The 13840-nt window shown below is 36.0% G+C and overlaps 1 protein-coding gene across 4 annotated transcripts; it reads right to left on the reverse strand.

Annotated features, from left to right (window-relative positions):
• Nucleotides 1-277: 277 nt before the first annotated feature.
• Nucleotides 278-6122, reverse strand: LOC104594847 (putative serine/threonine-protein kinase PBL28). Of its 4 annotated transcripts, none has more exons than XM_010255363.3 (10): nucleotides 5942-6122; nucleotides 4192-4376; nucleotides 3617-3758; nucleotides 2622-2980; nucleotides 2188-2423; nucleotides 1932-2058; nucleotides 1762-1833; nucleotides 1493-1670; nucleotides 831-963; nucleotides 278-614 (listed from the first exon to the last, which is right to left on the reverse strand). In XM_010255363.3, the coding sequence occupies exons 2-10, from the start codon at nucleotides 4274-4276 to the stop codon at nucleotides 372-374; spliced, it is 1575 nt and encodes a 524-aa protein (XP_010253665.1). In that variant the 5' UTR covers nucleotides 4277-4376; nucleotides 5942-6122; the 3' UTR covers nucleotides 278-371. The 4 variants fall into 4 exon arrangements, with proteins under 4 accessions (XP_010253665.1, XP_010253667.1, XP_010253666.1 ...); XM_010255365.3 differs by having other exon boundaries at nucleotides 5860-5999; XM_010255364.3 differs by lacking the exon at nucleotides 5942-6122 and adding an exon at nucleotides 4979-5896.
• Between the last annotated feature and the right edge of the window lie 7718 nt (nucleotides 6123-13840).

Genomic DNA, 13840 nt, shown 5'->3' on the forward strand with positions numbered 1-13840 from the left:
GGGGATGGGGATGGGGATAACCTTTTCCCCGTTAGCGGGGAGCCCCCGTCCCCGCCCCGCCCCGTTGCCATTACTAGTCTCCCCTATTACTTTGCCCTTGCTTTGCAGGGAAGTCCGCGAGCTGGTTGGCCTCTGCTTAAATCTGATATTCCCATTTTCTCTCCTCGACAAAGTTTTCGAATGTCGCGAATGATATTGCATGTGGTCCATGGTGGTTTCGCTCTGCTTTGAACTTTGATAATTCCCTGGAATATAATACTAATTTTCTCATCACTTATTTGTTCAAAACTTAATTTACTTTCGAGACTTTTAATTAAAATCAATAAATCCAATAAAAGAATGATCACAATTGTTGAGTGAGGGAGAAGGGTTCACTTGAAAAGTTCACTCCCCAAAGTTACAACACCAATGTCTTCAACCATATCAGCATGCTGATGACCCATTACTCTCTCCTGGATCACCTCTAGCTCCCTAACCACCCTCTTCATTGTTGGCCTTCTTACACTGTTACCCAAACACTGTAATGCCAGATTCACCATCCGTTGAATGGCATCTTCTGCACCATTCCTTAATGTCTTGTCAACTAACCAGTTGAGATCAGAAATGTCCTTAGCCTGAGTATTGTGGAGGAAAAAGAAAAGACACAAAGCATGAAAGGCCAGTCAGCACTCTAAGCAACAATGGTAGACTCCAAAAGATCACTAATTCACTTGATAATGTTTCCAGATAGATGGTCATGTTCTTCCTATAAGAATACCAATGCATGCAGATGCTTTAAACTAGTACTCTATTATGTATAACAACAATAAAACTTCAAGCGGATTAAGTACCAGAGATACTAGATTCTGCTCAGATTCTGCCAGGTTCCTACAGAAAGCTTCACGCCCACTCACTAACTCCAGTAAGAAGACCCCAAAACTGTACACATCGCTTCTTTCAGAAAAATCAGGTGACAATCTCAACCTGAAAGAAGCCCATCATATGTTAGTGATATAAACAAAAGTCAGTATTATTTTCCACCCTAAGTTATACAAGCCATAGATGAAACCGGAAATAATCAAATACTGAGTTTTTTTTATAGGTCAAATACTGAGTTTTTATGGCTTCTCAAAGTAGCTGAACAAAATAAGACCCGACTTGTCAATAAAACCCAACTGGCATGTTGTTTGGGATATGGCTCCCCACTAGACTGGTGGTTGGGGCAATTCTACTGGTATGGCACTTGAGCTCACTGCTCAGTATAGAAGTGGGGAAGGTAACAATAGAAACCTAATATGCTATCAGTTATGGTTACACAACTAATGTGATGTTGGGAATGTGAATACTAAACAAAATGGCCCCAATCAAAGAACAGGTTTGACACAATATATACTAAGTTCTACAGTCTTTTATACATAGAAAAGTTTCCTATTTTACCATAGTCTGTGCATCCGAGAGTTTTACTTTGCATGCTTTAGAAGGTTAAAGACAAAGAGGGTACAGATGAACATACTCCGGGTCAAGAAAGCAATCAATGGCTGCAGATGATCCAGCACGGCTACTCTCATCCAGTAATCTGGATAGTCCAAAATCAGAAACTTTGGCAACAAAATTTTCATCTACAAGAACATTACTTGTTCTGAAGTGCATGTGTAGGAAAGGGGGCACCATACTGTGCAGATATTCTAGTCCTGTTTGAATTTAAAAGATAAGGTGTCAATACTTCCCTGGGAAAATAGGACATGCATACAGATCATGATTTTATTCAAAGCAAGCAGTTACCTTTGGCTGCACCCAACGCCATGGACAACCGTCCTTGGATGTCTAACTTTCCAATTGGAAAACCATCACGATCTACATAGTATCATTTTGTAAGTAAGCTTCTATTTGTGTGTGATAATATATATATATATATATATATATAGAGAGAGAGAGAGAGAGAGAGAGAGAACCATATAGATAATTCCCAATGTTTCCATAAGGGAGGTATTCATAAACAAGCAACTGTTGATGGATTTCTTGGCAATAACCAATAAGCTTGACAAGATGTCTGTGGCAGACATGACCAATGTTCTCTATCTGAGTTTACAATAAGTGAAGATGAGTCAATCCAACAAAATTATCTCTTTCACTAATACAACCCAAAATTTCAAAGTGAAAAAGAACAGGGGAAAAGCAAACATATGTGTTTGTCCATGTCAATTTTACCTCCTGAACAAAATACCGACTTGGGTCATGGAAACGTCTCTTGATAGCGATCATAGACCCATCCTGAAGCAATCCTTTATACACTAAACCGAAGCCACCTTCACCAATAATATTACTCTGACTAAAGTTGGATGTGGCTTCCTTCAGCTCAACGATGGATAACTGCCTAATATTCTGTTGTTCAAATAGAGAGGAAGCAACAATATGGGGAGAACAATGCTCTCTTGCCAACTCAACTAAAACGAAAAGAAGAAAAAGCAACAGAGTTAATGAAAGTTCATAAAGGGAGCCTAACTTTGCATTTCATTCTGCTGTAGAAAATTATTTCTTAGCGGATTGCTATGACTGGTTCATGATGAAGATGTATGATGAATAAGACATTGACCATTGTGAGAAATTTTCCTATGTAAAGGATATGTACAAACTTCAATTACCAAGAGGAGATGGCACAGAAGATCCTGTCTCCGACGTTCTTCTCACTATTCTCTTAGCACGCATCAAGCAAATGAAGACAAGCAGTACAGAGACAACGACAAGCAGAGATGCACCAGCACTACCACCAATTATGGCTGCTAATCTCTGCTTTCTTGGTTTCTTAACATGATTAGCACGCAAAGGTGTAAATGTTGGAACACTTATATCTCCATCAACTGTGGCTGTTATCCTTATTTTTCTTGATCTATAGAGATCAGCTCGTACTGAATTTGAAGTGTGATGAGGATAGAAAATCCAAGAACAAGGTGATAAATTAATTATTCCACTATGAGCACAAGGAGGACATGCTCCACGCAACCTGTTGAGAAATAGTTATCTGAATTTCCATAAATGAAAAAAGAAGGTAAAGTGAAAAGGGAGAACAGAAAGAAAGGAACTGACTATTGTCATTCAAGCAAAATGATTATCATCATTAAAAGACATTTTTCAAAAACTCAAAGGATTCAATAACTGGCCAATAGCTAGAAAATTAAACCTGGTTCAGACGAGCCAAGTATACATGATAAAATAGTTCAATTTTGCAACAAATACAATAATTTTCCATTGTATCAACCCAAATCTTACTCACAAACAGATAACCCAATTGCTGTCCTTTTTAAGAAAGATAAATGAGGATGTGTCTATAACAAGTGAAGAAGAACCATCCTGCAAATATCTATTTGAACTCTGGATGTGCATAATAGTAAATGCATGTTTCAATTCTGAATTTTAATCATTGCTTATGTATTTACAGTAAATTGATTATTGATTGTATGCAAAGAAGACTTTATCTGCCAACTTACAAGATATCCAAAACCCAATAGTCACCCCCAAAAATATCCTCAGTGAATTGCTTGGAAGCCAACCAAAGAAGAGGAAGAAAGGACAAAGAGAGATACATGCAGAAGTGTAAATTTACAGGGCAGAGTAATTTAGAATGGAAGTAATAGCTTACAAAGAAATAACGGCTTGCTCTTTCAATCTATGTGCACTGTTAACACCACTTCCTTGTCTTAAGCATGGGTATCTACCAACCCAACTACTTAACTGTTGAGGATCACCAACTGTGCTCTTGAAATTATGGAAAGCTTCCACTACTGTAACACAGAGATAAGGAAAATAATTAGTTCCCTTGTCCTACAATCAAGTACATTAAATGATGGGGAAATATGTCACGAACATGGAACTTGGTCTTGTAAGTTAGTTCGGATAACCTCTGGTTTAAACTCCAGAAATTTTAGATGATGAGTTATGCAAATGCCAAAGTTTGCATTGTTCTATTGAACATGAAACCTGTACTCCATCATATATTTGGAGACCAGATATATAATCCCCATAAAAGAAAAAGGTATTAGTTCAGCTGATCATAAAATACTTTTGTAAAACAGCAGAATGACTCAACTAAGTCATGGTTGTAGCAGCCAACAACCCAGCTACTACTTAAAGCTAGGGAATAAGCAGTCCAAAGAGGTCCTATAATACTTCAATAGAGAAACACCCAGACGTTTGAGAGAGAGAGAGAGATCATACCGTATGTTTTCTGGTTTAAAATACTCGGCCCTACAAGCTGAATTATTATAAGCAGTGGCAAGTGAGGCCACCGCAAACAGCACATGGTAATGGGGCATTAAACTTGTAAAGCATCTGGCAACAGATTAACCTCTTTTAACATCTTCTGGTCCATGGAAAGCCATCAAACCAACTCCTTAAAAGCCCTGAATCCACACCAACAAACATTTTAGCAAACCCCAAAAAGGATGGATGATTCAATTCGTGGTTGATTAAGTAAGTTTTATGAGTAAGTTCGTTGTGATCAGTGAAGCTAGCTCCTAAGAACCAAGGATATCTGGGCTTCCGCTATTCTCACAAAATTCGAAACTTGCGATGAGGTTTACAAAATCCACAGGAAGGATTTTGACTATGGTAACTTGGTAAGAAGTCCAAAATCTAAATGGCTGGTCCACAATGTAGGTCTCAAGCACATTCCCTTTCAGGATTGAACTTCAAACCCCAATCGTTTTCTTAGTAATCTACTCCTGGAGAGGAATAGTTGGAAGATTTCTACAAAAGCTAAGGAGGCAAATTCCAGAAAAATCAACTGAAAAAATAAAAAAGAGCCTGGAGAGGAATAGTTGGTGAAACTTCATTTACCCTCATTGTCAACATAATTAAGATTTCAGGTCCCAAAATATACCCGGGTTCTATCAAAAGGTCAAGTTTCAATCATAGAGACGAAAGGAACCACAAAAAAAGCTTACGAAAGACCCACAGTAATGCCAACTTAACTTAACAATTCCATATATATATATATATTTACCGTGCAACTTTTTTCCTCCTACTGTCTGAGCTTTCACGGATTTCTTATTTCCAGAACCAATTTGAATATGAAAATTTTGGGTTCTCTCAGAAATGCAAATTGCACGGCGCAAAGCTGGAAATGAAAAACACCTCTCTTTTTGTCAGAGGCTCAGAACTCCATGATATGATTATTTCCTAAGCCAATCACGAGATTGCTTTCCAAACCCCAAAAAAGAATTTTGAGTTCCTTTAGAAGTCCGGAGAGACAATGAGTAAAACGAAGAAAATGCCTAAATATATATTGAATAAGAACCTCAATGCGAAGTGAAACCAGAATGTTCCACTTCTCCCATCCCCCAACCCCTGGTTCGTAAACTCCAAGAACTTCATGATTTCTAGACAAACCGGATCTAATCGTGGAGAATTTCCTGGTTCTTCCAAAGACCCACAAACTTTACAACAAAGTTAAGTTACTGGAGAAGATCTACAACATAAAAGGCTGCACAAAAGATCTTCACCAAAACGGGAAAGGGAAAGAAAAAAAAAGGAAACTGGTTTCTTAACGAGCTTTTAACTCTTTCATGTTTTTACTTTTTGGCCCCAGAAAGATTGAAAAGTGGCCAAATATAAACAAATGTCTTGATTCATGAACCAAGTTTACAACTGTATTGCCAGACATTGATTGAGCAAAGCAACGACAGAACGAACCGGGACAAAAGAGGAGGAAAAAACAAAAAGAAGAGAAAAAAAAATGACTGCACATGTTATAACTCTGTTCTGATGCAAGGCAGGCAGGCAAGAAGAGCTCTTAAATGCCAGAAAATAGGTAGTACAGAAAACAGAAAAGAAACCCAAACGAACACAAATGAAACGAAACAAAAGAAAGAGAAAAGAGAACACCATTAAAGTTGTCCTTCCTCTGCAACCCACTAAGCTCAAGAAATCATCCAAAAAACCGCAGATAGTTTTACTACTCGCTCACCAGAGAGCTTTTTTTCTGTTTCGTGTTTCCCTTTCCCAGGCAGGCGATCTCTTTGCAATGCATTAAGCAAAGTCTTCCCGAAGAAGCAACTCGATGCGTTGACGAGTGACGATGAACGACACCTTAATTACTTCATGGCAGAGATTTTGCAAGCAGGAAGGATTGATTATTTGTTCTTCCCAGGTCGCAGACGTACTTTGTTTTAAATTAACGTCCACCGCCTGCCCGGCGCCTTGTATCAATTGTCAAGTTGACCATTCTAACCCTTTGAGATAATAATTTCAAGGTATTACAGACAGACACCCTGTACGTGAGAGTGCGCGTATAGCCCCCTCCCCAGTTTGTTTTGATTTCAAATCAGCCCCGACAAAATTGTCCCCCACAACGTTCCCGTCGTGTATTAGGAACATCTCCGATGGTAATCCCAGAAATGATGATATCATCGTCGAGAGATCTTCTTAATACAGGGCGGGTAATGTTTTATTTTCATTGTCAATCCCATTAGAGAATAAGGGGCAAAGTGCTAGAAAATCAGGTGGTGTTTCTTTGATCACCATTTTCCCCGTTATGTGAATCCATATGCATAGCGACTTGCAAATGTAGGTTTCAGTTTACGTGCAGGCCTATCACCAGGGGAAACTTCATTTTAGCACTTCCCCCAATGGATAGGCTTTTACCGATGTCGTGCCTAATGATGCTTAAGTGTCAATAAATGGGTTTATTATTACTTTTCTTAATTTTTCAAATAAATCAAGTATAAAACGTTTAGTTAATAAATGTTCACCTTCCAAACACATACTTGGTTCTTGGTTGAGCTTATTTTGGGTGTTTCAAGAAACAATGCATAAAACTACTTTACAACTCAATATAAATAAACATTTTCTCATGGGTTGACTGTTTGGCAATGAGTTTCAAGAAACAAATATATGGGTGTTTCAGTGTGACACTTTCACTTGGATGTGTAGGAGCCATTAGTCGATCCAATGGTCCAAATTACACATGCTTGCACGTATTTGCCGATTTTCAGATCTAGCGGTAGACTTATGATGCAAACCACATCTAATGGTCAAAATGTGTGGTATAGGTTATCAAAGTGTGAAATCAATATTTATTGATGTATACTATATGCAAATTATCCATTTTTTCTCCTAACCTCATCTCATTCCTTATTTGTTAATTTCTTATGTTTTTGGATTCAGGAAAAATATTTTGTTAGTAAAATATTTGCTTGATCAAAAAATTATTATATAAAATATATTTATTTGCACCTTGAAAATTAATTTTGAAAGCGGGTTTTTTACTTAAGATGTTTAAGCTTATGTGAAGAAGACTTGATAAAAATTAGAAGTTTTATTGGATGAAAGCTCAAATGGGACCTGTCAAGGATGAAGCGTGGAGTGGCTAAATGGGACTAGTTTTGCTCTAGTAACAGATTTAGGGTAAAACCTACGAAAAAAAGGAAGTTATTGGCTTTGTTTTCCCTCAAAAAAAAATTCATGGAATGAAGGGCATGCTGATTGGATGGACCTATCGGTGTCAGACAAATCGATAGCGATTTTTTTTTCTAGTCACCAAACCTCTTGTAGAGAAGACGATTCTAGTTGTGCGTTGGTAATAGATCTAGGGCTAAACCTACAAAACAATGGAGAGTTGTTGGTATTTTTTTCCTCAAAAGAAAAAAAAAAAAAAAAGCAAGAACAAAGGGCTTACGGCGAATTTTTTTTTTTAGTCGTTGAACCTCTTGTACAAAAGATGATGGACTGAGATGCCTTCAAGCAAATACCAATCTATTAGGGTTTTTTTTGTTGCTATTTAGTGTCTCGCGATACACAGGTTCAATTCAAACTTCAGCCAGCTTTGCTAACTCGTCGGCGCCAGGTAAGTTTGGCATTTCAAGAAATGCCCAAGCGAGAATTTAAAGCTTTCCTAAATGGTTATGATGCACAGAAATTGAAGTGTAAAGCAAAGCTAGAGGTGTTAAATCAAATGTTACAAACCCCAAAAGTATACAACGACTTACCATAATTCTAATGTTCTTTATCTTTTTTTTTTGTTACAATTATTTATTTTTTTAACTAATAGCATGCACGGAAACATGGCATCTGGCCACACATCAAGAACATCTCGCTATGAATTTAACATACAACTATATACAAGCATGGGAGTTATTCCCAATTCATTACTGGCTGTCATGCTCTTAACTTTTTTTGTTTGATTTTTCCCTTTTAGGAGATCCGGGCTGTACAATGAAAGTGTAGCTGCAAATGTAGTTTCATAAAATACATCAGAAAATGATTTGATGAGGATGCATGTTATTCAAATAAAGATAACTGACATTATAAAATCAAATTTCAGTTTTATGACCTGCACTAAAACTAAGGCAATATCTGCTTTATAATAATATAGATTATTATTATTATTATTATTATTATTATTATTATTATTATCATTATCAAAATTAGTCTCTTTCAACAACAATTTTCTATTTAGAAGAAGTATAAATAGGAAGACATAATAAGTCTAGTGCAAAAATATACAAATAAGTAGTGTAAAAACCTTGGTTGAACATGGATGAAAAAAGAATCTTCAAGTGAACCCAAATTTGCACTCATCTCATTTGAATTCCTATGTCATACTAGTGCAAATGAAATTGCATTGCAAGTGGAGAAGAGTACAAATACTAAAATGTAATATTTTTGGCATGACTCCCTTTTTTCTACAATTGTTTTATAACATGGTTGTGTTGTGTCAACATCTCCACCCAAAACCTATATGGCAAATCTAGGACATGCATTTATTAACATAATGATGTTTGTTGAAAGTTTGTCTCACATTTATAACATTTCCTATAAAAGGCTCCATTTGGGAGGGTGTAAATACAAATGTATACAGTACAAATCATACATTTTTTACAAAACTTGTGCATATGTGTATTCTACAAATGTATTTGTACTTCATTTGCATCTATTCTACTTTGTTTTTTACTATAAACCAAATTATAATTTTTATAATTAATATTTTCATCATATACTTATTTTATTAGAACTAAATGGCTTTGGCTTGTAAGTGAGAGTGGATAAAGAGTTTGACAATTTTGTTCAATTTTTGTTGTATTGGTAAATTTGGTGCTATATATGGCTAAGTGAGACTCTGAGAGTGGATAAAGACAAATGAGGCAAGGTGATTCTCATCTCAGGGTGTACACATCATCCATTCTAGGGGTATGAATGATATTCGAAAAATTCAAGATTTGATATAATCTAATCAAATTCGGATAATTTGAATATCTAATCGGTCGAATTCAGATATAACATGATTTGATTCGATAAATATCCGAATTCAACCAATTATTTAATTCTTATATATAATATATAAAATATTTAAAAATTTTATATAGTTTATATATAAAATAAATAAAATATTTATTTTATATATTTATTAATTACCTAAAATAATTAATTGATCGAATTTAAATATTAATTTTCAATACCAAAATGATTAAAGCCCATTATACTCCCAACAAATGCTTCTAACAAGACACTACAGTGGAAAAAGATGCAATCGCTGAGTGGTGATGAATGCAGAGTCCTTAAAAAAAAACGCTAGGTGGAGAATGGGCTACCCTGTTTGCCTGCCTTCTACACTGAGCGAGCCATAGAGGGCTGAGGGGTGTTGAACTTAAAAGGCACATATTGGATTTCATTAATCGCTTCACTGGAATCAGATTCTACAATAACAACTTATAACTCTATCTAGGCCTCGGGCAAGAGCTTCCCAAGTACCCAAACGAATGGCTAGAACTAGAAGCTCCGCCGTTGTAACTTCTAACCGGATAATATCTCGTGGTACTTATCTCCTTAAAGGCTTAACCATTACACAACTCAAGATCGCTTTGCGGTTGGGGGTGGCCTTGTCAACTTAGGAGTCCGGCTTCAATCAGTGCAAGCATGTGTTTACACCATTTGAATATTCTCTTGCAACTTTGGATTGAGAATATCTCCCATAAATAAAGTACATGAGTTATAATGCAAGACTGTAAAGGCTGTTCAAATGGGTGTTTCACTGATCGAAGCCAAATTCCTAACCCAGGTGCAGCGGGATTCGATCTCAAGTCTCCACTACAACTAATAAGAGACCTTACCAACCAGCTGGTTGGCACTCGACACTTTACACATTGCACTTTATTTTACAAACACCTTTTGATCTGGTCTTGGGGATTGTAGGGGTTGTTTGGACATGCAATATTTTAGTTCTTTGAATCATTTGTAGTTCGACATAGCCAAAATAATGACTATTATTTGCCCTGAGAAATCATGCTTCCTCTCTACTATTATGAGAAGAATCCATCCACCATCCACCCTTTTGCCGAAGTGTTGCCCAATAATTTCTATCCATCACCATTTTTTACATTAGCATATTGGTGCAGGGGAACCCATGGCCTCCCCTATGGTTTAGAAAATCCCCACTGTAATACAACTTTCCATGTGAATTTTCCTCTCCCCCTACTCTCCTTCTCAATGATTCCCCCCGCTCCCCATGGGCCCATCCATATTTCATTTATGTTTTGGCCCCCCTTATAACAATTTCCTGACTCCGCCCCTAGGTGCAGCATATTTCCATATAAACAGTATTGATATGCTACATGGTTACGAATGGCCATGAGTAACACACTGGCAGGTGATTCAATGGGTGTTTAATAATAATTCCATTTATTTAAGGGTAAATTATAGATATGTACCCTGTACCTTGGGATAGTGACAGATAGGTATCCCGAAGTTTCAATTGCAACACTTGGTATCTTGAGCTCTCAAAAACAAACACTTAGGTTCATCCATTAGTATTTCATCAGTTAAACATTATATAATATCAAAAAAAAAATACCATTCTCGTGTACTTTTTAGATCATTTTGTGGAGTAAAATCATCACTAGATAATGCCATCATTGGAAAATTTGAATTTATTATTTTCTGTCCATGTGAGAATGTCATTGTGGGGAGATGTTTGGTTATCTGAAAATGATCTCAGCAATACACAAAAGGGTATTTTTGGCATTATGTAATGTTTAACTGACGGAATACTAATGGATGGACCTAAGTGTCTATTTTTGAAAGTTCAGAGTACTCAAGTGTTGCAATTGAAAGTTCTGGATACTTATATATCGCTACGCCACTGTAATATACCCTTTAATAAACGTTTTATATGACATCTTTATTGATAAGCTAGAAAAGTCGCTGGCTTGAAAGATCGAATATATGTATGTATGTATTAATTAAGCCAAGCTTTTTATTGGTCGAGCACAAGCTCGAAAAACTAATCGGGCTTAATCGAACTTAAGCCTGAACTATTCAATTACTACTTTACCATTAGGCGTCACATAAGCTAAATAGTAAAAGCCATTGGGGGGAAAGCATCAAAAAGATAATCTCCCAATAGATATCTCACACAGAACCTAGGAAAAATGTTTTTGATAAATGGTTTAATCAAATAACATTTCAAACTCCAATGAAAGAAACACTTGTGTGGCACCAAGTTTATACTAATTTCTAAATAAACAACAATGAAACCAAACACCATCTCAATCATTGCTCCAATACATAATTACGAATACATCGAGCACTTTCTACAAACCTCTATAAGTAAATTAGTTATACCACCCTTGTATTTTTCTGACAAATGCTTTAACCTCTTTTACACTTTCATCTATTCAATTTGTCGTTTGATATTTTGGATAAACTATACAAAACAATCCTTCTATCTATACTATTATAAAGCGGATTTAGCTTGGTTTTGGTGTAAGTCAAAAAAGCTAAAATTGATTTTATAAACTTCAACTTATATTTTGACCCTAATTTACTTGCACGTGCCTTTTACATTAGTTAGTCTAAGATGGATGAAGACTATGGAATTACTGTTGCACCCCTTTTATCTTTTTTAGACTGAAAAATACACATTTTGTAGACCAGCATAGTGCTGACTTTTCTACCAGCAATGCTTTAGGTTTTATTCTTCTTTCGGTATAAATGCTTTAGGTTGGAGGCTGCAGTGTGTTCTTTAGTTTGTCTTTCTCTTTGTTTGTGTTCTATTTCCTTGTTGTTTAGTTTGTCTTTCTCTTTGTTTGTGTTCTATTTCCTTGTTGTGCTTGTGCTAATGAATATTTTCTTAACCCCCACACCCCCAAGAAAAAAAGGCCCTTCAATTGTACCAAAGAATCAAACTTCATTTGCCTCTCCAAGTGAGCAATGAATATGTAAAAGGGGGTATTTCATCTTCATCTCATATATCGATAAACTAAGAACCTTGAGGGGGCGTTATAACCGTGAATTGTTTTTATTGTTGCTGGTTCAAAAAAAAAAAAAAAAAAAAACAGATTATTTCTAAAAAACATATTGTTGGTTGTATATATTGTTTTCAAAACTGAAAAAAAAAACATGTCCCTGAAATTTAGTTTCAAAATAACTTTTCATTTGATTATTTAATATCATGTTCCATAAATCATATAATTTATACACAACAAAATTTGTTTTTGTTTTAGAAACTATTATTTTGATGGTTCCTATATCATATCAAGGGCTTTCCGATATGCCCTTAGAGGGAGAGTTTCGACTTTCGAGGGGTAAATCAGTCTTAAACCGACTTCTTTGAACCAGTTTCAAAAAAAAAAACCAAAGATACAAGCTGATATGCTGGCCTGCGGCCTGTGTTGATATTTTGAACATTGCTTAAAACAATTATTGCTTTCTGAAATCAAATCAACTTATTCTTGCCTTTCAAAACCAAAAACAGACAAAAAACAGAGCTAAAGAACTTAGTTACCCAATAATGACATCTTTCTCAACGAGGGACTCCCCACTCCCCACGGCAACTCCACATGACACACCATCGTGATTGATGGGTCATATCTTACTTCCATTCCCATGTTCAAATGTTTAAGATGGATTTGGAAGTTCAGCAACTGAATGTGGATTAAAAACTGATCCAACTTTCTTGCCGATTAATCACTGGATACTCATGAAAAATTGAATCGGAATCAATAGGCTCATGAGCCCAAAAAAAGGTCATGTAAAGAAATATTCTGCGCCTTCTCTGTCGCCTTCAAATTATCAGTATACACAAAGTTTATCGTTTTGGAGAGCATTCTGTGTTGATTTTGATCCTTTCCTGAGAATAGAGACACCTTGCTGTGTCCAAGCAAATAAACTTTTCAATTCCACCCGAAACTTTTTAGGTTGACAAGCACATTCAGAAATATACTAATTACTTAATAATAACAATAATGATAATGCATTATGTTAATTTACTAGTTATCCAATAAAACCATTACAATTTAGAAGAGTAGCCTTGTGACCCATGTCCAGATAAGACTGCAACTGCTGTATCTGCCATATCTGCCAAAACTACACTCTTCAGTCAGTCCTGGTCTGATGATGTAACAAGAGATTCCGCCATTATTTACGACTTTGCCACCTCATCTTAAGTAGTTGCAAGAAAGATCTCAGCATGAATCATACTACAGGGAAGACAAATTCATCACAATGTAGGACGTATTCTGAAATCTGAATAATCTAATACTACCCTTGAAAGTTGAAATGAAAATAATAACGAATTAAGGGCTCAAAGGTTAATCCATGAAGGCGACATGTTTCATAATGTCAGTGTTCTCAGAATCATCTTGGGATCATCTCCTTCTGTAGTTCTGCATCTTTTGTCATGTATTGTCCAATAAAATTTCAACTTTTTGAGGTGAGAGCGCACAGTATCTTTATAACTACACGTCTTTATGTCCAGTGAGGTGTCCTGTAGTAACTCCACTCAATTCCTTAATTCCTTTCTTGATCAATTTCAATATATCCATGACCTGTCTGAGGGCATACATTACAACTGAAACCAACATAAACCTCC

The sequence above is a fragment of the Nelumbo nucifera genome, chromosome 2 (genome assembly GCF_055504915.1).
Source record: "Nelumbo nucifera cultivar China Antique chromosome 2, China Antique-T2T, whole genome shotgun sequence".
In the NCBI taxonomy this organism is placed as follows: domain Eukaryota; kingdom Viridiplantae; phylum Streptophyta; class Magnoliopsida; order Proteales; family Nelumbonaceae; genus Nelumbo; species Nelumbo nucifera.

What these genes read in the sequence shown, in the direction of transcription:
- LOC104594847 (XM_010255363.3), bottom strand. Translation starts at nt 4,276, where the DNA reads ATGTGCTGTTTGCGGTGGCCTCACTTGCCACTGCTTATAATAATTCAG. An exon ending in TTTAAACCAGAAAACATACG is followed by an intron (nt 3,759 to 4,191) that starts GTATGATCTCTC and finishes TCTGTGTTACAG; the next exon opens with TAGTGGAAGCTTTCCATAAT. An exon ending in AGCAGAATCTAGTATCTCTG is followed by an intron (nt 615 to 830) that starts GTACTTAATCCG and finishes CACAATACTCAG; the next exon opens with GCTAAGGACATTTCTGATCT.